The sequence below is a fragment of the Cygnus atratus genome, chromosome 4, assembly GCF_013377495.2.
Source record: "Cygnus atratus isolate AKBS03 ecotype Queensland, Australia chromosome 4, CAtr_DNAZoo_HiC_assembly, whole genome shotgun sequence".
Lineage (NCBI taxonomy): Eukaryota > Metazoa > Chordata > Aves > Anseriformes > Anatidae > Cygnus > Cygnus atratus.
The window spans coordinates 18,233,821-18,257,184 of record NC_066365.1 but is presented as its reverse complement, the minus strand read 5'-3'; the positions used below and the strand labels follow the sequence as shown (position 1 = coordinate 18,257,184).

At 43.0% G+C, this 23,364-nt stretch overlaps 1 protein-coding gene across 2 annotated transcripts; it reads right to left on the bottom strand.

The window, feature by feature from the left end:
- Positions 1-1,534: 1,534 nt before the first annotated feature.
- Positions 1,535-22,854, bottom strand: PDGFRL (platelet derived growth factor receptor like). 2 transcript variants are annotated; one of them, XM_035558858.2, is made up of 6 exons: positions 22,723-22,854; positions 15,432-15,726; positions 7,957-8,108; positions 6,203-6,496; positions 5,746-5,924; positions 1,535-2,226 (listed from the first exon to the last, which is right to left on the bottom strand). In XM_035558858.2, the coding sequence occupies exons 1-6, from the start codon at positions 22,775-22,777 to the stop codon at positions 2,038-2,040; spliced, it is 1,164 nt and encodes a 387-aa protein (XP_035414751.1). In that variant the 5' UTR covers positions 22,778-22,854; the 3' UTR covers positions 1,535-2,037. The 2 variants fall into 2 exon arrangements, with proteins under 2 accessions (XP_035414751.1, XP_035414828.1); XM_035558935.2 differs by having other exon boundaries at positions 5,746-5,885; positions 22,723-22,833.
- Positions 22,855-23,364: the final 510 nt, after the last annotated feature.

The window sequence follows — 23,364 nt, the reverse complement described above, 5'->3', positions numbered from 1 at the left end:
AACAAGTCTGAAGAGGTGACACTATCTCCCACTCACTAAATATTTTAAAGGAAATGAATTGTCCAACTGAAGGCTCAAAAACAGTTTGAAATTTGACATGCTGGCACAGCTCCTGTAGTTCAAAGCATTTTACTTTTCTGATAGTGTCAAAAAGGAATGAAAACATTACACAGCCTCATCCAGAAGCTCAGAGATTACTAAAGTTACTTTGGTCAGATTAAAGGCTTGCCTAGGAGAGAAAAAAGAGGGGCTACAAAGTCCTCATTTGGGTAATACTCTAAAATTATACAATACCTATTTAATCATTTGTGGTAACAATGCATGTTCTTGATGCCTTTTAATGGCAATGAGACTGTGTAAGAAGTAGTTCTCTGATAATTTTCTAAGTTGGTCCTACTGCTTGCTACATGGACTTTTTTTTGTAGCTACCTTATTTCCAGAGGCCAGCTATATCACAGACATCAGAGCATATTCTCTGTGAAGCCAATTTCCTGAGACTTGCATAGCCATTTCAGTCTTTCACTGACATTTATCATATCAATTATGTTGTTTTAGGTTCCTGCACTATGAAGAAACAACTTTCAGCAAGCCTGTTCAATGCCTTAATTAGTTACGGTAATAATCAGATTAATGATATTATGGATAAGCTGCCCTTCTTTACACTATTTGTACTTACTAACTACCACCACTCAAAACAGTACTGTATACATTTGCTTAAAGGTCTCAATTATCTGGAGCTGCGGGATTATTTCAAGCCAGCACCAAACGAAAGCTTTAGGAATTCTAGTCAAATGCAGCCTGAGACATATTTAAGTGTGTAAGCAGGGGCAAGACCCCTGGTTTGGTTCCTCATATGCTCAGAATAAGATGTTTTTCACATGCCTTGTAAATAAAATGGCCTGCAATAAGATATTTTTTTGTCACACAATTGTACTACTGATTAGTTTTGTATCAGAAGTTCTAGCTTATGTGGATTTCTTTGGTCAAGCCCTAGGAGAAAAATAACCATTGCTGAAGCATCCAACAACATTGGGATCAAAGTCTTACCTTTTCTCTGGAAAGGCTCTTTCCTTGCAGTGGGAACTAAATTCATGGTGAGAGAAGCAGTTGATTATTTATCCAGATACTGTTCTGTGTAAATCAAACATCTTTCCTTTCCTCCGAAGTAAATTAATGCAATCAAGTTAAACTTAACCTGAGAAGAGATCTGCTGTATAATCGAACATTAATCTAATCATGTTATTTTTTTCTTCTGTAAATGATACCATATAAATAAATGCAAATTTTACTTTTAGCAAACAAAAACAATGCTACATTGCTACATCTATTGAGAAATGAACTGTAAACAAGCTACATAGTAAGTTGTAAGAATGCAACAACATGAGCAAAAAAAATCTAATGTATCCAACCACTTACAAGTCTCTGGAGACACCCTCTAGTACTTTAATATTTATTTATTACTAGTCTTCCCCAGGACTAAGAATATTGTGCTTTGTATCCTTATACATATAAAAAATGAACACACACATGTACACACGTTTACTGTTTTATACTGTTAATTATTTTAATTATTCTTACAAAATAAACATTGCTATTGTCTAGTTCTATATGATTCTTTTAAACATGTACAGTATTCTAAACTTTAAAAATTGCACAGCACCAGAAAAAGAGATGCCTGCACTGGTGGAGTTTTTATATCCCCTCGGTTTTCACGGAGGAAAAAGGCACAAACCATACGGCAGGTTAATCTTGTAAAAGAGTTTGAGAAAAAGACCATATGCAAAGCTCAAGAGCACCTATTCCTAAATATTGTAAGCCCTGTGCATGTTCAGGCTTAAAGTTTAATACTTCATAGTATTTTTAACTCACAATTGACTACTGCCAGATGTTTGGCCTGTCAACCTAGTGAAAATGGAACGTATGGACATATGAAAAGAAAGTGATAGAGAAACCTTTCATTTAAACATTAATAAAAAACTAACTGGTTAAAATGTAAAAATAACATACAGTTCATTATGGGTCCAGAAGCCTTTCCTATCAGTTCAGTTCCACTTCAGTGGCCACAGTTGTTTCTCCTTGTAGGTTCTGAGCTATACAAATGTAGTTTCCAGCATCTCTGGCTTCAAAATCTTCAATAACAAGAACGCTCTTCGAGATTCTTGTGGTATGTCCAGTTCCTCTGTTTATTAGTCGCCAGAAGTTTTGGATAATCACAGGCCTCTCAGACTGTTTAAAAGAAAAAAAAAAAGTGTATTTAGTGACTCTATCAAATTCTGAAGCAAGCAGTCAGTCCACGTCTACCTCTGAAAGTCACAGCGAAGATTCCTGTGTTAAGTATTGACACACCAGCGAGTTACACCAAATAAAGACAATACACCGCAGAGAACTTGCACTTGAAGTGGAAGAGACAGCTTTAGACTGGTGGCTCACTAGGTTATGGGTTGCCAAAGCTCTGCCTTAAGTGTATGACTGAGCTCAGTAGATGCTGGGGTCCACTTGTTAGGCTGTGTTTGCGTACTCACTCAGAGAGGGGAGGCAGGCTGGGGAAGGGGAGCGGTTTGAGATGGATGTGTGGACTTACTTTCAGCTATTTGGCACGTCCTGAATGGGAAGGCAGCAGTGCCATGAGTTAGCAGACCAAGATTCACCTAATTCTCTTTTAGCATAATGAGTAAGTAGCTTTAAATGATATTTTGTAAACTAATGCCTTCTCCTCAAGGTTCATGGCAAGCTCTTCTAGACATTCTTAACGCTTTAGAAGGAATCAAGCAAAGCTCTACTTAGCAGAGCACTAGCCTCCTGTTCCCAGCCCGAAAAAATCAAGTACTGCCTTCAAGTAGTACTGCACACTTAAATTCAAGCGTTAGTAAGTTAGGTTTTAGGTACAGCAAATGGAGCTTCCCTGACTGCATTAAAAGTGAAGGTTAATGCCACGTAAGGCAGATACTATTTGCCTGGCTGGGCTTCCACTATCCCAGTTTTTCCTCAAACTAATTGCCTTCTCCTTTGAAGATAGTTTCAGGGAAGCATATTAAGGAGTGGATCAGTATGCATTCGCAGCAGGTGAGTGAGCAAATGCAATTGTCAGGGAGTGGCAAGGGAAAAAGTATCTGGGGGGAAGAAAGTGGGAGGGCGAGGTAGTGTCTACAGCGATGAGGTGAGGGTCCTTCCACTACAATGCACTAGATAAAAGACTCAGCAGACAAAGTGGTAGGTGGCTGTCCAGGTGCTGGGTGGGGTAGCAGGGAAAAAAAAAAAAAGAAAGATAGCACTGATACCCCTACACTGAAAGCTGCAGCAGGGAACAGAAGGATCTAGTAGGTCTTAGAACTGCGTAGCTCATTTCTCTTGCACAAAAGGAGGTGTATCAGAGCAGCATCACTCATGTTCCCCTTTCTGCTCCCTCCACCCCCACCCGATGAGTGACTGTAGGGACTTGCTTCTTAACTAAAGTTCAAAATTAGAGGGGAGTGGAACTGACGAAGTCTGCAAGACGCGTATACGGCTGCTACTCTGGCATTTAGTTTGCTGGGGCTGAAACCCAAGCAAGACTCTTCCCTCCCTTTCCCCAGGCACAGCTGGAGCTGAGACTGTTTTTGCCTGTCGCTTAGCACATGAGCCCTCTCTAGGCTGTAGAGAGATGCAAGTCACAGGCCAAAGTCTGTCTCTCTCAGCAGGTGGGTACAGTCAGAGGGTGTAGTCTTCTGCTGATAGCGTGCGCCCTGGGCTGCAGGCGCAGTTTCTACAGCAAATAAGAGAGGTAATTTGCATGCCTAGTTATTTATGTTCGATCAGGGCTAGAAAGGCATAACTGCAGTGCATGTGCCAGCTCTGCATCAGGTTCTGTAGGACCACTGGGCCAACAACAGCCAGCAGCCACGCTTGGGCACCCATTCAACTCTGAAAGTGCAAAAGCAGCAAGGGGCAGGCACTAACAAGATACGGAGTTTTGGAAGGCCAGCCTGAGTCCAGAATTGAGTTCCTTCAATTGCTTGTATTTAGCGATTACTGTCAATTACAGAAGATGTAAAACTGGGGTTTGTACAGGCAGTTACTACAGTCCAATATACAGATGGCAAAGGAAGTTAACAACAACAAAAATATATATCAATCAGTCAACAAAGCTAATGTGGTCAATGGGGGTATTTCTTCTCTTCCCTGCCCAAGAGAGTGAATTGTTATGAAGACTGTCACAGACAAAGCTTCCCCTTTGAAGGACAGAGACATTGCAAATTGTTTCTGTATCTCACTCAATGTAATGCTAAGGGCTAAGCTTAGAGGAAGACACTTGAGTGTTTAACTAAAAAAACAACAAACAAAAAAACTATTGTTCATCAGTTCCCTGGAGCTGAAGACACTTCACTTTTCCCTTCCATTTTACTTCTTACTCCGCCAACAGCTGCAAGCTTCTCCAGCCATTTAGACACCTGCCACTTTCCTTCCTAACTTCAAATAGACTCCGGAAACGTGAATTCTTCTGCCAAACTCTTCCCACGCTCCACCTAGTGCTCACTCCCCAGATCACCTAATCCATGCTCTTAGTACCAAGCATCTCACCAAATGCAAGCTGTGGCTGCCCTCATTTAAAGAAGAGGACAGGGAGGGTAAGCTGGTAATTACTCATGAACCCTCAGACTGAGTCTCAGCATGAAATTTTACAATATTGACCAGCAAAAAGATAAAATAAAATAGAAGAATCCCCATGAAAAAAAAAAGACAAAAAACCTACCACCTAAGCAAGAACCAGAAATCTGGTTCCACATGCCCAGCACCATCACCAACCTTTTAAATCCCTTTGGTCCCTTTGGTTTAAATCCCTTTTAAATCCACTTCCTCTCTCATCATTTATTTTCCCCTGAAAAGGTGCACTCCTTACATGGCAGAGAGAGTGCTACAGTCTCTACCTTACTGGCTACAGCAAACTTCTAGGGCTTCAGATTTCAGCTTTTCCTCAAGCCCAGTAAGCACTGAACTCTGATCACTCACTTAAACAATAAACTCCACCATCAGACAACTGAATTTCATGCTGGCTCAGGGACACCAGTGCTGATGCTAAGGCCTCATTAGTGAGTTCTGCATCATCCTATAACATCACAGCACCGGGAAGGCAGGCAAGCGGAATACAATACAATCCCTCAGGTCCCACAGGACCCCTTTCCTCTGGTGAAGGTTTGCATCTTCCAGCAGTCCCTCTCTTGCTCCTAGCCTGCTTAGGATAAACAGCAGTAGAGATGAGTCTGGGCAGAAGCAGTTGTCTGTGCTTCTGGATCTGAGCAGCAACTCAGTTTAAAGATTCTGGGGTTTGATGATTCATGTGCCCAAGCCACGGAAATGGATAGAATATCAAAAGCAGAGGCATCAGAAAGGCTTTGTGAACTGCCCTAGAATAGCTTCCTGACGCTGGCTGGGCTTTGACCAGGCTTTTCTTTGTAAATGCTGCCAGAGGCCAAGTGTCTTTGGAATGGAAACCTGAGGGAGGGGTGAGCTTTGCTTAGCTTGAGTTTTGCTAACATGCATAAGAGCTCTCAAGCTTCACTTCTGCGCTGCTTTTAGGCTCTCAGGGAAAGATGGGCTGAAGTTCAAAAGGGATGTGCTGCCTCCTCCTGCCAGCATGCCTGAGCTAGCAAGAGGCAGTCACCACAATAGGAAAGAATCTTCACTCCAAATCTAGACAGCAACTGGCATTCAAAATATTGCCTTTATGAAGAAAAAAGAAACATTTCAGCCAAGGTAGACACCTCTTACCTCTTGCCCTGGGTACTGCCAGCTGAAGTTCACATCTACATCTGGCTCCCCAAGAACGGTGCAGATTACATGAATGCCATCACTGACTTCTGCTCTAGTGGATGATGCCATGATTGTGGTTGAGGGTGGGCCCTTGGGGACTAGTAGAAAGACAGTATTGGGAAACTGGAAATCGGTTTCTGAAGTGAAATATACCAATAAAACATATTCAAGACACGAGCTGTGAATCAGTTTGCTTAATGCAACAGGTAAGTGATGTACAGCTGCAGCTTTCCACCCTATACCAGAAAATTGCTGGAATTTATATGTACAAAGCTTTATCAGATATAGTTTTGATGAAGATTTCAAAATTCAGTGATTACTTAATTTACAAATTCATTTTTTAAAACTTGTTTTCTAAACCGTGTCAGCAGAAGAAACAGGAGTCAGTGTAAGTATATAGGAAACACCACCTTACCTTCCACATAGAGTAGGTGATACTTGATGGAAATCTGAGGTGCTCCCTGTGACTCTGCTTTGCAGTAGACGATACCTTTGTGATCAGAAGTAGGGTGCTGGTAGACAAAACCCTTCTTAACATCATAAATAATATTAGTTCCATCAATTTCAATTTCTTCTGCTGGAAATTCCCTGTGTAGAGTTACTTTTGCTGAAGGAGTAGTAACACGGCATGGGATGACTGCAGGTTTATCTGGGTTCAGGTAGACAATCTCAAAATAACTGGGAGTAGGTACAAAAAGTTCCTCTTTATCTAAGCAAAAGAGTTTAAATAGTTAGAATAATGTTTAAATCTTGGTTTAACAGCAAGAAGAGAAAATACATGAGGAAATTGCTACAGGCAACATTAAAAATGAACCGAAAGCTTTTTGCTTCAAATACACACACAAAAAAAACCACTTTTCTAATCTGAGACTATGTATTTACACAGCTTGCATTAAAAACATTAAATTAAAAAGAAATTCAAAATAGCCTTCGTTGCAGTCTTGTAGTCAGATTTCTTTAGATTAGGAAAATCTTTAGAATTCCTTTTCAAAAAATATCTAAATACTCATCTGTATCTAATTCTGTTCACCCACCCAATTTTAAAGGGTAACAAACATTAGAAGAAACACCACCACCGGTAAGATAAGATGTATCTAGAAAGAGGTATTTTTTGGAGCTACAGCCTTTTTATACATATGATTTTAGGTAAAGTGTTTGATTTCCTGCTCTGCAACGTAGCTGAAATATTTAGTGCTTTCAGACTAAAAGAGTTAAAGAGTATTTCCATATTTGGCATCCTCCTTATAAAGCTGAAATTCCTCTTTCTAGCATGAGCATTTAACCTAGTAACTTGGCTGAAAAGTTTATTCCAGCCTTTCTGAAGGAATGTATCCTTGGAACATGAAACACTTCTGATAAATGGCTTCTGTACAGTCGCATGGTCTTATTTAGCTCCAAAACCTACTACAAACAATCCTATCTTAGCATTTGTCCTGGAATATTCGCTAGCCAAGAATGCTTTAGCTCTAATCGCACAGCAAAGGTTATTTTACCACTCAGAAAGTTTTCCATTGGAAGAACAAATTAACCATTTGTTTTCAACTCTGTTGCACCAAGTAGCAGTAAACTGCACACAGATATTTACTACACCATGTTAAGGCTACAGTCTCAAGCTCTGCAGGGCAATACACGCACGTAGAGCGTTTTGCCTCTCAGCATGCTACATAGGCACTTGGGAGAAATTGTGGCCTTGCCAAGATCAGTGAGGCCAAGGTTTTGAATTTGGTGCAGGTAACTGGAAATGTGTTGGGGGTGGAAGAGAATGCATGGGGTCACCTGAATGTCATGACAAAAGAAGTCTTCTACACACAACTATTTTCTTTATCAAGACACATTTTCAAAACTTATAGAGTCTTTGGATTCAATTTGTAGAAGATCCTCAGCACGTGTCAGTATTTGCAGAGGCATTTGATTTCATTGCACTGTGCATTATTTTATGTATGCACGTAGCATAATCCATAGGAAAAGTGGACTCATAAATTACACAAAGCGAGTAATTGTCTGCAAACTTCACCAGCAATTTCTTCCTTAACATCTACTAAAAATAGACTAAAATTGTGGAAAAAAAAAGTCTTGACAGTAAAAGGTCTGAAGCAGACTTATTGTCTTACTAACAATCTTTATTTCTACATATTATATGAATATATTAATAATCCCCAAATTAATTACCTGTGAAAAAGATGTACGTTGAACCCATTTTAGTCTCATCCTTCCTGCATTTGTTACCATTGCATAGCTGCAGCCAGCAGCTATATTCACCTGTGTCTGCTGCAGTGGAGTTTGTGAGGATCAGCTGACCGTACCTGTCAAGCTGCTTTAAACTGCGGAGAAGAAAAACAAAAGGCACAGACAAGCACTGGGGTGTTTCCTTGTACATTTTCGTCAGATCACTTCTACTTTTGATTATTTTTCTCCTGCTCTGCAACAGCCCCATCTCTCCTTCAGAGCTGTGTTGCAACTTCCCCTTTTGCTCCAGCAAAGGCCTGCACACAACAGTTTTATTGATTTTGACTACATGCATGAGCATTTGTAAGCTTTTATCTCATCTGGTTCATTCTTGAACTTGTTCCAGAGCCTCTATTTTGACAATGGGCTGTGATTGCCATAAACAATGTTTGTCTGTACATTGTCTCAGTTTGTCTACATAAATATATCCCATATTTTCATGCTCCAAGCCAACTCCATGCAATACATTCCACTCCTGATACCATTTACTTCAACTGTAGCATTGCTTCAGTAGTATACAGAAAGGTACTTCATGCCTAGTAACCACACTGGCAGTACCAGGAGGCGGCTGCATGAAATTCCACCTGTGCGATTATTTCTGGGACTTCGCTTGCCTTTTTTCCCCTCTTTCTCCCAAATACATCTCTTGGTGGAATGAAATTTGTAAATTAATTTGTATGTACAGATACTGGCTGTTTCTAAGGGTCTTAACTATGAAATTCAGTAGGCACGATCTCATCTTGTTCTTTTTTATTTTTAGGTTTGTTTTCCTGGCTCTTTCTTGCAGACAGGTGCTGGTAGAGTTAGCAGCACCTGCTATGTTACCTTCTGATGGACTGCAAAAGCACTGGTCCAACAGTACCAGTTGTCCGTGAACCCTGTCAGGACAGTCACATGGCAGTACTGATGCATTTCACTGCTGCTCTCACCCTTAAAAATGTTATTTTATTACCACTTGCCTTTACATGGTAGCATATTTAGAACACGAAGGTTTCCTGCTTTCCTTTCCTTTGCAAGACACTGAGTTCTACGGTCACTTCTGGTGTAATCACGCCAGGAGAGATTTTTCCAGTTTTAGACATCTGCTAGCAAACTCCTTTTCAGTGTTTCAAATTGGGTCTGGACAAATACACAGCTTGCATCAATTCCCCACAGCTCCTGTGCTCTTACTGAGCTGTGGGTTCTCTCTCTACTTACCATCTTCCTATTTCAATAACACAGCAGTTATCCTGTAAGGCAGATGCAAGACTTACCGAATCCTTTATCTGGGGGATTAACACACTTTGAAGACATTCCTCTCTAAAACTTCTTGTTACTGTGCCACTGCAGCATTGCTGCAGACGTGCGTGACACTGCTGCCTGTGCTAGACGCTCTGTTACACTTACGCCCCGATTGCAGGCAGCCTCCCGCTGGCTGCTCACGTTCATTTATTTAACCAGAGAGGCTGCTGCTTTCAGCCACACACGTGCCCTGAGATTTCCAACTCCCTGGGTGTTCTGCTAGGAGACTGCACTTACTACCCGCAAGCATGAGCAAAGGCTCACGTAACCCAATGTTCAGCCTCCAGCCAAGGCCAGGAGCTCAGGAATTAAAACCATGCCAAATAAACAACCCAAACAGGGCTGAGAATTATCTTTTCCACTGAAGCCTTCAGGCTCTGTCAGCACACTCATGCACCACGGAGCAGTTTTGAGGGCTGCCTAAGGAAACAGGCAAATCGTGTTTCCTGCTTGCTAATTCACTTGTCCTACGTGACCTTGTGTGATTCCCGTTTTTGGAATCATGTGATTATGGAAAAGCAGCATTTTCATTTGTAATATATATACTGCCTTACATTATAAATCATCTTCAGTTTTTGGGTAAGCTTTGACAAATTCCTAAGTGGGCAAGCAACCCTTTTTTGTATCCCACACAGGAAGAAAAGAGAAATCCAAAGCATGTCCTAGTCTCTATTATTATTTAATTCCACAGCTCCACTTCATAGGCTGCATAACTACGTTGGCATAAAATGTTTGGCAAGTAACCAGCACTAATTGTCAATATTGCAGAAAACACTATGCTAGAACATTTCGCCTCCAACCGTTGATGCAGACACTGAACTATAGCTCAAAAATCCCAACAGACAAAAAAAATAAGGTCGGAGTTAATTAATTATTGTGCAGCATGTTCTGCTTAACTGAGAATCAGCTACCCAGTAATCAATGGCAATAGCCTCGTGATGTAGTCATCCACAAACATGCAGCAACAAAATCTGGCAACAGAAGGAGTGGAAACATTGAGACTTGTGATGTGACCATGTTAAGCAGACAAAACAGACTACATAAAATGAATTATAAATGGCAAATTAAGCAACTGACCTATATTTCCAGGAGAGCTTTCATTTCATTAGTATTTTAGATGATGAAAAATCTGTCTCAAAAGCCAAAACTCCACTGTGCTTTACATATCACAAAGTAAAAATTTTGTATATAGAAACATTTCAAGGCTGTTTAAAAAAGAAGAAAAAAAACCTACTTCAAAATCCTATTCCATACATTCACCTTATTAAGCTTTAGTTATTTTAAGTTCAAAAGACCTTTCTCAGAAAAGCTATGCCAAGTTTAGAAGCTAGAAAGAGATAAAGAATGATAAAAATATAGTGTACATGGCCTCACTTAAGAGTATCTAGCAACCTCCCCTCAAGCAGCTTGCACTCATACTGACACAGAAGTGCTTATCTCAAATACAGGCTCACTAGGAGAGGGGCATAACATCCCTAGCGTTTAGCACAAGAAAAAAGCCTCCTAGCTTTCAAACTTCAGAGCAGATGGAAATAAAAGGAACGCAGTTAGACGTAAGCACAGACAACAACCCTCTAAGCCAGCAGGAGCCTGTGTCAATTTAAAGCAGCCTAGATTTGTCCTGTACAACATTCACGGTTTCCTCAAGACATAGGAAAGTGCTCCTTGTCCATGTACAAACATGCACACGGTCCTTCTTCAACTCTGACCCAACTGGAGTAGTTCCATTTCATCTAAGTTCATTTACCATAGACTCATCTGATAGATACTGCTGGTTTTGACATGGGAGAGAGCCCTGCTCCCAGTCAGGCAGAGCACAGACCACGTGAAGTTAGCCTTTGTCCAGAGCACCTTTTTGCTCTCGAGCAGAAGAAGGCGAAAAGGTACTTGCCCTTCTTTTTCCTTCATCCCTCTCAGTTTTTGATCCTTCTCACACACTGTAGGTCCAGTTTCTGGGTGAGCCTGCAGTCATTAACTTGTTACATACCATTTCATGAAGCAGCATTCCAGCCCTGCCATTCCAGAGGTGCCCGCGCTATCTTTGACTGTTAACACCAGGAGTTTTGGCTACATTACTCAACCAGTACTCACAATTTCCAGACAAAGAGTTATCTGGAGGGTGTATTTATGCCGCACAGGGTAAGAGAGCACTACAGATAATAAGCTAGTCCTGAAGCGAGCTGATGGGTGCCCCTAACTTAACAGCAAAGTCTACACAATTTTAGCTGTCTTCCCCAAGCCGTATTGCCTGCTACGGTCTCTAAAGCAAAGTCTGTCATTTCAGTGTGCGCTGGTATTTCCTCCAGTTACGGCAGTGGAAAGAGAGGATTCATCTTCCAGCTGAAGATAAGAGACAGCCAAAGAGTCCTCCTCCTTTCACTCAGCCTCTTCCCCTCACAAGCCCCAAGTGATAATTTTAGCATATGTTAACAGCTACAGATCTATTAAACACAGACTCTCTGGTACTGCCAAGCAAAAATACTTCATCTACAAAGTCATAAAGCATACCTCCAAAAACAAACTCAAAGAAACCACAGCCATCAGTATTACAAAACTGGCTTTTGTAAATATAACCTCTTCCTTCTTAGAAAACTCATATTGTCCTCCAGGCTGCTGTCTTCTCCTTTCCATATGGGTGAGATAAAAGCACGACAAGCATGGCACGGAGGCAAAACATCTGGCTTTTATCACTACCTCTTTTTGTAACCACCCATAGGAAATGTATACATTTAAGTAGCTGCAAACCAAAACACACGCTCTGTCCCAGATCTCCTGCTTCTCTACAGGAAGCAGACCTTGGTCAGCACCTTCAACATCAGCTTCTGCCCCAGAGCTCTGCTGCTACCAAACCCTCCAATTAGCTGCACTTTAAAGTCTCTTTTGCCCCACACAGTTGCAATTGTGCTAGATGCTAGGGGTCCTCGAAGCTTCCTCCCCATAACAGCTGGAGTTTGAGGATGTTAGTAGCTCCCAGGAGATGCAAGATGCTTCGTGGTTTTATGATTTTAGTAAAATTCATGAGTACTCCCACCAGATCAATTGAATTTTATGTACCTTCTGTTACTTAAAGACAAGCAAGAAATGGATGCCTGAGCATCAGCTGCTTTAGGGATGTACCATCGAGCAAAGAGAATGCAGTCATCAGTCCCCAGCAATTGCACAGACCTTGTCACCACTGCCTCTCCTGTCCTCCGGTCCAAGCAACCTTCTCCTTCTCCCCTGCTCTTCTTCACTTTCCAGTACCTCCGCAGACCCCAACCACTTTGCCCCTGCTGCTGCCACCTCCGGTTGCCCCAGTGCTTTTGCAAGGCCAGCGTGGAAATCCAAGGTACGGTTTATTGGCCTGGGCTCCCCTCCACACCTCACTAACTGGCAGTGGATATCTCACCTCTTACACCGCATCTTTAAGCACAAAAACATATATTGAACATGAATCTATTTACAGGATTACATCATTTTTGCTGTAGGTTACTTGTTAATAATTTTTCCTCATTTTCTCCCCTCTGTCCTATATTCAGCATTTTGTTTTAAAATAATCTGCGTAAAATATTTGTAAAATTACAAAAATTGCTTTTTATAGTTGATGCTTACTGCATGGACTTTTGCATGCCAAGAAGATCTAGGCTCCTCTTGAAAGCTAACTAGATGAGGTCTTCACGATACTTTCAGTTACATTCAGTCAAAGCTTGCTAAAATGAAGGAATACAAATTCTGCTTTTCATAAAGGGCACGTTCTACAAAGACTGTTTCGTGTGCATCTGTCTACGGCAAAGATCTTGAGATAATTAACAAAAACATGATAAAAACGTGATGCACAAGATTTGGTTGTCAATGTCTCCATAAATTATTACCATTCTGTGACTCTGAAATGTGTTATTAATCTATATCTTCAATTTCTCTAGTTAGTTATAGGGTCTTCTGCTTACAATTAAAATAGTTGATTCAGTCTAAATCAGTCTTAGTGCTTCAGTAATTTACTTCTCTATATTTTTTCTAAAGCAAAGATCATCATATTTCAATATAGACCCTTAGACAGAACCCTAACATACTTCTAAAATAAAATACTTAGGCAAGATATATCCATCCATCCAAAATGTCTTATAGCATTTATTTTGGGTGACATTATTAACTTTCGTTTTACTGTTACCAAATGACAAATACTGTGAACTTGAATGAGAACAGAGAGGTAAACTGCTGAGGCAACAGAATCCCAAACTGCTTCAAACTGCAAAATGGCAGATTACAAAACTAGGAAATACGTATCTTTTTTCCCCAAACCATCCACATTCTTGTATTTTACCCCTTTTGCATCACTAAAGCAGTACAAGAGAAGAACAGACAGTTGAACAAATAATGAAGCAGCATTCAGATCCCTCTCTGAAAACTGAGAATACTTGCCTTGCCTTCTTCAGTGCCAGATGTTAATACTCAGATAACACGTACACGTTATCTACAGGTCTACAGGGCCATACATACAGTCCAAACCACGAAAGCAGCCCATCTGCAGATGCGCAAAGGGTGAGCTACACTTAGAAGTGAGACCCACGACCACACACACTCTCCCTTTCGGTATGATTTTGCACATTCTGCTTTGGCATGCTAGTAGGCCAGGCCCGTACTGCGGCTGACATATGCCACCTACTGGCATAACTCTGAATAAAATACCATTTATTGCAAAAGAAAACACAGTAATTGTTCAAATCAGCCACAAGATCTTTTGAGAGATACTGCTGAGATAAGCCCTCGGCATAAATAGGCTTGTTGCTGTAACTTCTTACACCGGAAGTCTTATACTAGCTATAAAGAAGTTTATGCAGCCAGTTTATTCTTGAACTCCTAAGCTGTAAGGGGACAAGTAATTATACACTCAAGAAAAGAATCAGCTCATGAATTTCATAAGGGTACAGTACAGACCACAGGGTACAGCTGTCAATTTTCAACCTTATTCTTTGAAAAGAGAAGTAGAAAGAAGAGTATATCTGAAAAAGGAACCGAATGATTTTAAGGCAGCCTCATGCCTGTAAGGAAGGGAAATGGATCACAGAGATTCAGACAACCTTGGTTATTTAAGATCCCACAAACTTTTACTTAATTTAGAAAAAAAAAGGACAGTAGGGCTTGATACCTTTGCTCATACTTCTGTGCTCCTCTTACCTAATAACGCAAGAAATACTCCTTATGGCTATTTCTTAGGGCATCGTTCACAGTGCTCCTCAGTCTCCTGACTGCTTGTCTTTCATAGACACTTAAACCTAAATCTCCATAAAACAGATAGTGAAAACAGGCTCTTCTCTTGGCAAAAAAGTGTTAGTGGAAGACACCCTTGAAGTCCCTTTTATGCCCTTCCTCTTTCAAATACAGAATGAAATTAGTACATTCAATCTACACTTCCCTATCATGTACTATGCTCAAGAACTGGGAAGGCCAACGAAAGTACAGTTTTTGGTGCTGTTTAGAACAACAGTACACTCACCTGGTGGGGCAGAGAGAGGGAGAAAGTCCTTAGCTCCTCTTCCTGCTCTCACAACTACTTATGTGGTTTCCATTAAGCTGTCACTAGATGAAAGAAAAAGCCTTCCTAAACCCAAGGTGACTATCCTCAGCGTTAAACTCTGTCTCACCACTAACCTTGCAATTCCCTCTGCATGCAAGGGTAACTTTGACAGAAGAGGTAAAGTCTACCCTCACTCACACCTTAGAGCACTGGTTGGTGTATTTTTATTTTTTTCCAAGTTGAGAGATGTGGGTTTGAGCCTCTTCAGGAAATTAATGGGTGTGTCTCAGGTGATACCTACGCTAGCAGCCAGCACAGCCCAACAGCAGCAGGTCTCTGTGGAGCACCAGAGCTGGTGGTGAGTACCTGACATCCCCTCTCACATATTTTGATAGTTTTACTTCAGATCAGCTCTAGTGTGGTTCTTTGGTAGTGGCTGGAGCACACTGGTGTCCCCCTGGACCACAACTTCTGTTTTAGATTGAGCTGAAGGAAATTCAATTCACGTGCTACGAGACTATTGCACAGTGCACATCACAGGGCAGTAACTGGGCGTGACTGGAAGATGCTTCTCCTTTGTTACAGGCATAAGCAGCCACTGGGTAGCACATCTTTTTCCCCCAAAAAATGAAAAATAGCTTACCTGAGTCTGGAGTCTTTGAAGGTGTCTAGGTACGAAGGATAGCTCCAAGTAACATTGCTCCCCTTGCAGCGCAGTTCTATGCTTTGTCCCGCAGACAGGCTTAAAGTGGCAGCTAGTTTCTGGAAGCGACCTTTATCCATCACCTGCATCAGTATGGACTGCGATTTGGAAGAGGAGTCAGCAGATTCTCTCTCCTTCATTTTGGGGCCTTTGGGTTTTACTTTTTTATTGACAGGCCTAATTTTGTTTTCCCCTGGTTCTTTTGGATGCTTATTTTTTGCAGACTGTCCGATAACTGGTAAAATAAGGAAAAGAAGGCAATGTTATTGATTAGAAACAGGTTATACAGTCTTCTTGCAAACCAATTCTTCTTTATTATCACAGAGAATTTTTGATCTTCCTATAAAAGATTCACAAAAATTATTAAGAGTTAATTTCCATAAGTTTTCGAAGTCTCTGACATGGCTCATTTTCCAGGAAAGAAAAAGAAAAAAAAAAAGGAGAAAGCTTTCAATAGCATGTGGAAAATCTATGCTTACAGGTCACATAAATAGACAAATATGTAAGGCATGTGAACTTCTCAGATGGTACGGGAACGAAAGACAGTATTTTTCCCTCCAGTTACTTTTGTCATTGCCATTTAGTATGCAATGCTACACAAGTCCCCCATCTTTATACATATTTGTGTGTTTATACACATTTATCAGTTCTGCACAACCTTTTAATATAGCAGGTTACCGTAGAGAGACGTGAAGAAAAACTGGGAAGTCACCTGAAGGCCGCATTTAATTCATCACTTCTCTATTATGGCCACTTATCTTGGAAACTGAAATCTCATTTAGAGGCAAATGGTAAGAGATTTCATTACCTGCTAGAGGCTATAGGGATGCTCAGCAGCCTTTAAAAACTAAGCAAATGAAATGGAAAAGAGAGGTATCTCCAACTGACTAACACAAAATTATCCTTTTTAGGAAAAAAAAAAAAAACAAAAAAAAAAACTAACCCCCAGATTCAAATGTATATGGGATGAAACTCACTATGCTGACTTCTTGGGTGGAAAGGTGTAAAATGCTTTTGAGCTTCAAAATTCCTTTGCGAACTCCTCAAGATCTTTTTGATGACCCTTTCTTTGACTTGCACTGCTCAGTGCCTCACCCCTATGCAAGGCATACCAAAACAGCACAACAGCAGCTCTCCACCTCTGCTTGACATTGCCTATCCGCGCCAGGCATACCCCACGTGCAGTCACACAGCAAAGAGCAAGGTAAGTCGTAAGCATTTCCATAGTTTAGCACCCCTGCAGGTTGACAGCAGCCTTTGAAATTAATTCATTAATAACGAAGATATTCACGCTTTAACTGACAGTGGGAAGCACGGATCTTTTTGTGAGATGAGCTTAAAACTGCTGCCCCTCGTCAGCAAAACATCCACAAAGCATGCCTGACAGCTAACGTACACTGAGTGCAGGTTTTCCACGTAAAAGTGCTCTGGTACCTTACCGTACAAACCAATCAACGAGCTCACCACGAGGAAGAACTGGGAAATACGATCTGAAACAAGAACACACCGTTTGCTGCAAGGGTGGTCAGCCACAGGCTCAAGGTTGCCCAGAGGGGTTGCGGAGCCTCCCTCCAGCCGTGGAGATCTTCAAAACCCCACTGGGCATGGACCTACAGACAGCCAGCTCGAGGTGGCCCTGCTCACCCCGGGTCTTGGACTGGGTGACTCCAAGAGGCCCCTTCCAGCCCTTCTGTGCCCCTGTGATTTCAGCAGGGATTTTCAGCAGCATTTCCTTCTAGTCCCACATCAACCCCAAAACAAACTCCTGGAGGACAGCAGTGGTGCAGACTTCTTACTCTGCCCCATGCCTTTGGAGCTCTTTGGACTCAAACGTAATAAGGTTAACTTCTGGAGAGGTATGCATGCAGTTACTGAGCTGCACACCCCCACCGTACATACATTTTCCCAATTCCAGGTTATTAACTTGGTGAAGTTGATTGCAGAGATGCCTCACCACCTTAACACCAGCAGAGATCAGACAGCAACACTTTCCAAAGATTGTGGCACTTCACCATAAAGAGTAACCTTGTATGATTGTTGGACTGGAGACTGAAACAAATATTTGTTTCTTCCAGTTTTACTCTGTACCCATTTTCTAACTACTCCGAGCACACGACCCTAGTAAGTGACAGGTCACCTATATTGCAGGGGCAAGTTGAAGCAGGCAGGAGCACTCTTTCTCTGCGACACTTTAGAAAAGCTGTATGTATGCACTGGGGCTGGCCAAACATCTCTGTCCCTTCCATATTTGATTCCTGGCTTGAGGAACCTGTGAGCTCTAAGTGCTATCACTGTATTGGATTTTTCCTTTATTAATTGTTCTGGTGTCTTTTTCAAAACTACAGAAACTATACATAAATATTAGATGTCTCCTAGCTTTACATTAAGGGAACAAGTGCCACTGTTTCTGTGAGCCCCTTGTACCTTCGCAGCGCTGTAGGGTACTTACCTGCTCCGGACTGACAAGTCCTAGTCTATTTAATCGTTCCTCGTACAGAACACGCATACGAACAACAGATCCATTGCATCACCTTTGGGTAACAGAAAGAAGACAAAAGCAGACTGCACACTAGGTTCAAGATATGGTCACATCACGGATGTACATATTAGTGGTGTCTTCTGAGCTTACTGGTTTTCAAGACAGCAATGAAATATCAGGAGTTGACTTTCTCTAGGATAACCAAACATCATTTCAAGATCAATTTCCAAAGAAGCAATTCCTAAGCAGTAACCCATCAACGTGTGTGCAAAGTTAGTCATTTTTGCTGTGTGTTTGCTTGTGCCTACCAACACAAAATTTCAAGTCCTATTTTCACTGCCCAGTCTTTTAAAATTTGGAGATCTTTCAGCAAATCTTTACTGTTAGGTGTTTTTTTCTGATGCAGGTTTATAAATCTGTTGAAAAACATGTGCTTTGTCAATTTGCTCCAAAGCTAGTTCTTTATCATAGTAATGAAAGATGTCTTCTAATGATTCTCCCCATAAAGATTTTGCCTACTATTACAGTGCCCTGTAGGATATGGCACTTACCAAAGTCCCTGATAGGGTCACAACGTCACTATTTTCCAGTAAAGCCTGAGCACCTCCATAGAGGTGCGTGAACACAGATGCATAAAAGTAATGAGATTTTTAATTTACTGTTTTAGTTTCTGTAGGTGTTCTTTCTTATTGCCTGTTCCTACCAGCACTAGAGTTTATGGCCATCTCTTCCTGTCCCAACCCAGCACATTACAAGAAAAAAAAAAAAAAAAAAAAAAGATTTATGGCTGGTTTTTAATCCCTTTTGCAAGCTGTTTCTCAAACTTTTTCGTCTGCTTTATTCTAGTTTTTGTATTTAACTCATATGTGAGTTAATAAGCCTCCCCATTTTATTTAATTCCTCCTTTCCAAATTAAACACATCAGTGGTTTCTTTGGCTTTTATTATTCCTGCAAGAATATTAAAACTACAGTCTGGCTCTTCTAAAGCAACATCTGACTCCAATCGTGAGCACTGCTCAGGATCACGTCAAGAACTGCTGCTTTTCTCGGGGGTTCTCCGAGGAGCTGCTGTAAGAAGTCATCGTTTGTGGCATCTGAACAATTACACTTGGCATCACACCCCGACATGTGCGATCCAGCCTGCACAAGGCTAAGCAATTCTGTTGCTGTTCTTTCCGACCCTTGCTGCCTCTCCGATTTTCCTTAGTAGATCAGTCGTACACTGGGCGGTCAGTCACCAGGTTGTTTTTTCTGTCTAGAGCTGCCGTTTTACTGACAGAGCTCACCAGGCACCAGATTTGAGACTACAGCTTTCTTCAAAACATACTGCCACTTCTCTGGGGCAAGCTATTCCACTGTTCCCGTGGAAATTGAGTCCTGCTATTAGAAGGTCCCACTGACTGGCCAAACGAGCATTCCCATTTCAAGCCATCCACTCCAGTTCCCCCCCCTTGCACTTCCCAGCTTTGTCTCTGTAAGCACACAAGCTTTGGTTCCATCACACTTTTTTTTTTTTTTAACCCTATTTAAAATCAGACCATTTGTTCAAACTGCTCTTTGCCACTACCATTACGTTCTGCCAACCCCAACACAACCCCAATTAGTTTGAGGACACGCCGCTCTTACAACGTCACCCTGAGGAAACGCATCACCCCAAACCGTGCGCTTCCACACCTGAGACTCTGCCGCTAGGAAACTGTTAAAGATTTGCCTATGAAAGCACTTCAATTTTAAGTGCCAGAAGCCTGGTTTTAATTTCCTCCAGATGCAGTTTTTCCTTTCCACACAGGCTCCCTCTGTTCCACATGTTTCTCTAGTTCCCAACGAGCCTAAACACTTTCCTCCTACTCCACGCTCCCCACTGCACAGTGGGGCTCTGTCTTTCTCACCTTGTATTTTCCTGCAGATGACAGCAGGGCATTTCAGGAAAAGCCATCACAGGAGATTTTACCTTCCTACACGGAAAACCTTGCTTTGCCTCTCTCCTGAACCTCCCCAAGAAGTGAGTTGCCACACAAGCCTGAAGCCACCACCTTCTGCACTTCATAATCCCACCCTGTCATTGCTGAATTAAATCTCTGTGAGCCCAGTAACTAACTGGTACAGTAGTCTATCACCTCAGATGAAGAGGACACGCTATCAAATCCATCTGCAAACAAAGAACTCACTGCACTGATTCCTCCTTTCTCTTACCCAAACTGCAAGACCTTCCCAGGGAAGGGAACAAACTCAACCAGCCCATCTACTCAGGTACGTGAATATGCCATGTTTGGGGTACTTTACCCTCTCACTGGGTTTATGCACAGAACCCCCACTGTTTAAATCAAGGGACAGCACTTACAATTAAGAAGAAAAGGCTTAGTTGAAAAATATTCATTGAGAACACACATCACGTCTACCTCTGATCTGCTCCAAATATCAATTCCAGGACACACTGCACTCATTTCCTCTGCAATGGTACATTCAGGCTCCCTAGCTAACCCTTTGTGTCCAAGCAGGAGACAGTACATCAATACATCACAAAAATATGTCACACAGCACTTTTGGTCCTGGTTCACAGCACCTTTTAATGTTTCTCCCCCCCGCCCTGTTCTCATAGATGCTACACACACAAAAATCCCCAAATGAGTATTAGTCACAGAATGCAAAACACATTCAGTGTTGACCTGAGACATCACCTATATCCACGTGCATGCTCCACTGGTTTCACAGCTGCATGGGCTACAACTGGAGAGTGCCCCTGAGTTCCTTCAAGTGCCCGCTAAGAGCTTCAGAAGCAGAGAGCGAGCAAGGTCTTCCACAAGGACAGAGGAACTGTGTGCACCATCCACCTGACGTACCCATTCCACACAGCAGGTCCCATGCTACATCTTGGCAGCATTAGAGACCTTTCAACTCACATTAACATGGGTGACTTCCTACTTGAAAAAAACAATAAATCAAGCAGTACATTACCATAAAGAATCACCCTGAACCCCTATGATTAGGATGAGAGGGTAGAGTCTTTGTGATTGTAGCTAACAGAATAAAACAGGTCGGACACACCTCTATTGGTGGTGCTTCAAGTGCAAGGCTACCATGCAAACCAGCACTCACACAGACAACATGGAGCGGCATACCGACATTCACATAGGCAATCTGGAGAGACATATTTCACTGGTCATAAACTGACACAAGCTATGTTAGGAAGGCTATTTAGCAATCTGATTATGCCTATGGCTTTAAATTAATAGCTATCATTAAATATGCCAGGTTATTTCTCACATAGATGAGCCCCTGGATGACACAGCATGAAGCACCCAGCCAAACCTCCAAATAGAGCATAGATGAACCAAGAAGAAAGTTAGCCTGGAAAACCTTTTGCCTAAGTTGCAACTCATTTCTCATTCTGTGTTTTTATTGTCTATTTCTTAAATAGAGAACACTTTTCTTGATGTAGTACTACACATCCACACACACCATCTTTAAGAAGAAATCTTCTACACCACACTGGTACAGCAACTCCTTGCCCAGATTGCAATCCCTTTGTACATAGTCATAAGAAAAATTAGGCTGGAAAGGGCATCTAGAAGGTCCTTCCTACCCTAGTCCAGTTGCTCAGGGCACTTAGACAATCTCTCAGCCTGGAGACTCTACAACCTCCCTGGATAACTACTTCCAGGGCTTAACAGCTCTCAGGGTGAAGAACTTTCATGTTCTTACAATAATTTTTCCCCTTATGTCCTGGGCCACTTGTGGTAGCTGCCTCTTTTCCCTTCACCGTGCATCTCAGAGCCTGGCTCAGGTTTCTCTACAAACCCTGACCGTCACGCAGCCTCCCCCAGGCTGACGGACCTCACTCCCCAAACTTTTACTGACAACACATGCAAAACGGCAGCAGGAAGGGACGAATCTTCAATCTTTGCTTCAGCTGCCCTCTCCATCAACAGATCACACAATGACTGACATTTTCAGAGTAAGAGCACAAGCCACTGACTAGAGCCACAAGTATGAGTAACAGAGAAGTTGGTTAGGAACTTTCTTCCCGAGCCAAAAACTAACTCCTTCCCCTGCCAGGAGTTCATCGCAACATAAAACTGAGTTACAAACAAAGTTCGGTCCTTCCTATGAAAAGGCCAACAGTGCACAAAACACATAGAAATGAGATTTATCAAGAAAAAAAAAAAAAAAAAAAAGGAAAGTTAAGGACTTATGCCTGCCAGGCACGAACCGACCCACTTGCAGCCGGAACCTTCCACCAGCACCAGGGACACAACGCCTGCTCCATAGCGAAGGACACCTCAAAGGGGCCTGGGGTGGGAGACGGGCTCGTGGCAACCACGTCCAGGCACACCTCGGGGGCTGAAGTGTCATTCTTTCCCTCACAAGTGACATTGATTATAATTATTTTATTTTTTTTTTAACTGAGCGCCACGCACAGCACTAAGCCTCCTCGGGACAGGCACAGGGACCTGAGAGCTGGTTTAAAACGGCGAGGCAGCAGAGGAGTAGCTGGTGTTTCCAACAACACCCCCCTACACGCACCCAAAATCTCTGCCCTGAACGAAGCCACATTTTGGCTCTGCGGCTCGCTGTGGGGGCGCACCCGCCGCCCCCCAGGGGAGGGAGGGCTCCCCGAAATGGCCGCCGGCCCGCCGCGGGGTCCCTCATGGCGGCGGGCGGGGGGCGCTCGGCGGGGTAGGGAGCGGGGGAGCAGCCGGGGAAGCCCGAGGCAAGGTGCGGGGGGGACAAGGGGGGTCGCGGCGGCTCACCGTGCGGCAGCGCGTCCTGCAGCAGCAGCAGGCTGAGGAGCACCCAGAGCCGCATGGCGAGAGCGGTCGGGGCGCTGGGCTGAGGCGGGGCGGGCGCGGCGGCGGAGGCGGCCCGGCAGCGGCGGCGGGGGGCCCCGCAGGGAGGAGTCGGTCGCTGCGGGGAGCCCCGGGCCGCTGCCCCGCGCTGGCCTCGGCGGGACGGTCCCTCACGGCTGCGCTGCCCCGGGGACCCCGGCCCGGGGAGAGGGCGCAACGCTGACCTGGCCTCGGCGGGTGGTCTTCTACTGGGCTCCACCGCCTGCCTGGCACCTGCTTCGGATCCTCCCCGGGGAAGGACTCTGTGCCTTCTGCCCGGCTTACATCGCTCACTTCACATCTCTGTCTTCTCCACCTCTCCTCATAAGGCTGGAGAGGATGGCAGAGGGGTTCCCCCCGCCACCTCCGCTTCCCCAGCTGTCTCCTCTGGTCGAGGATGGTCAAGCAGGGCTCTGCTTTCAGTGCATGCCACGCAGTAGCTGCTGCACATAATAATCTGCTCTGCAGAGACACGTGGAAGCTTATCATCTAGATTAGCTCATCAGTGACCGTTTGCCATATGTGGCTGTGCGCTGGTGGGGGCTGTTGGTTGCCACCAACCTATAG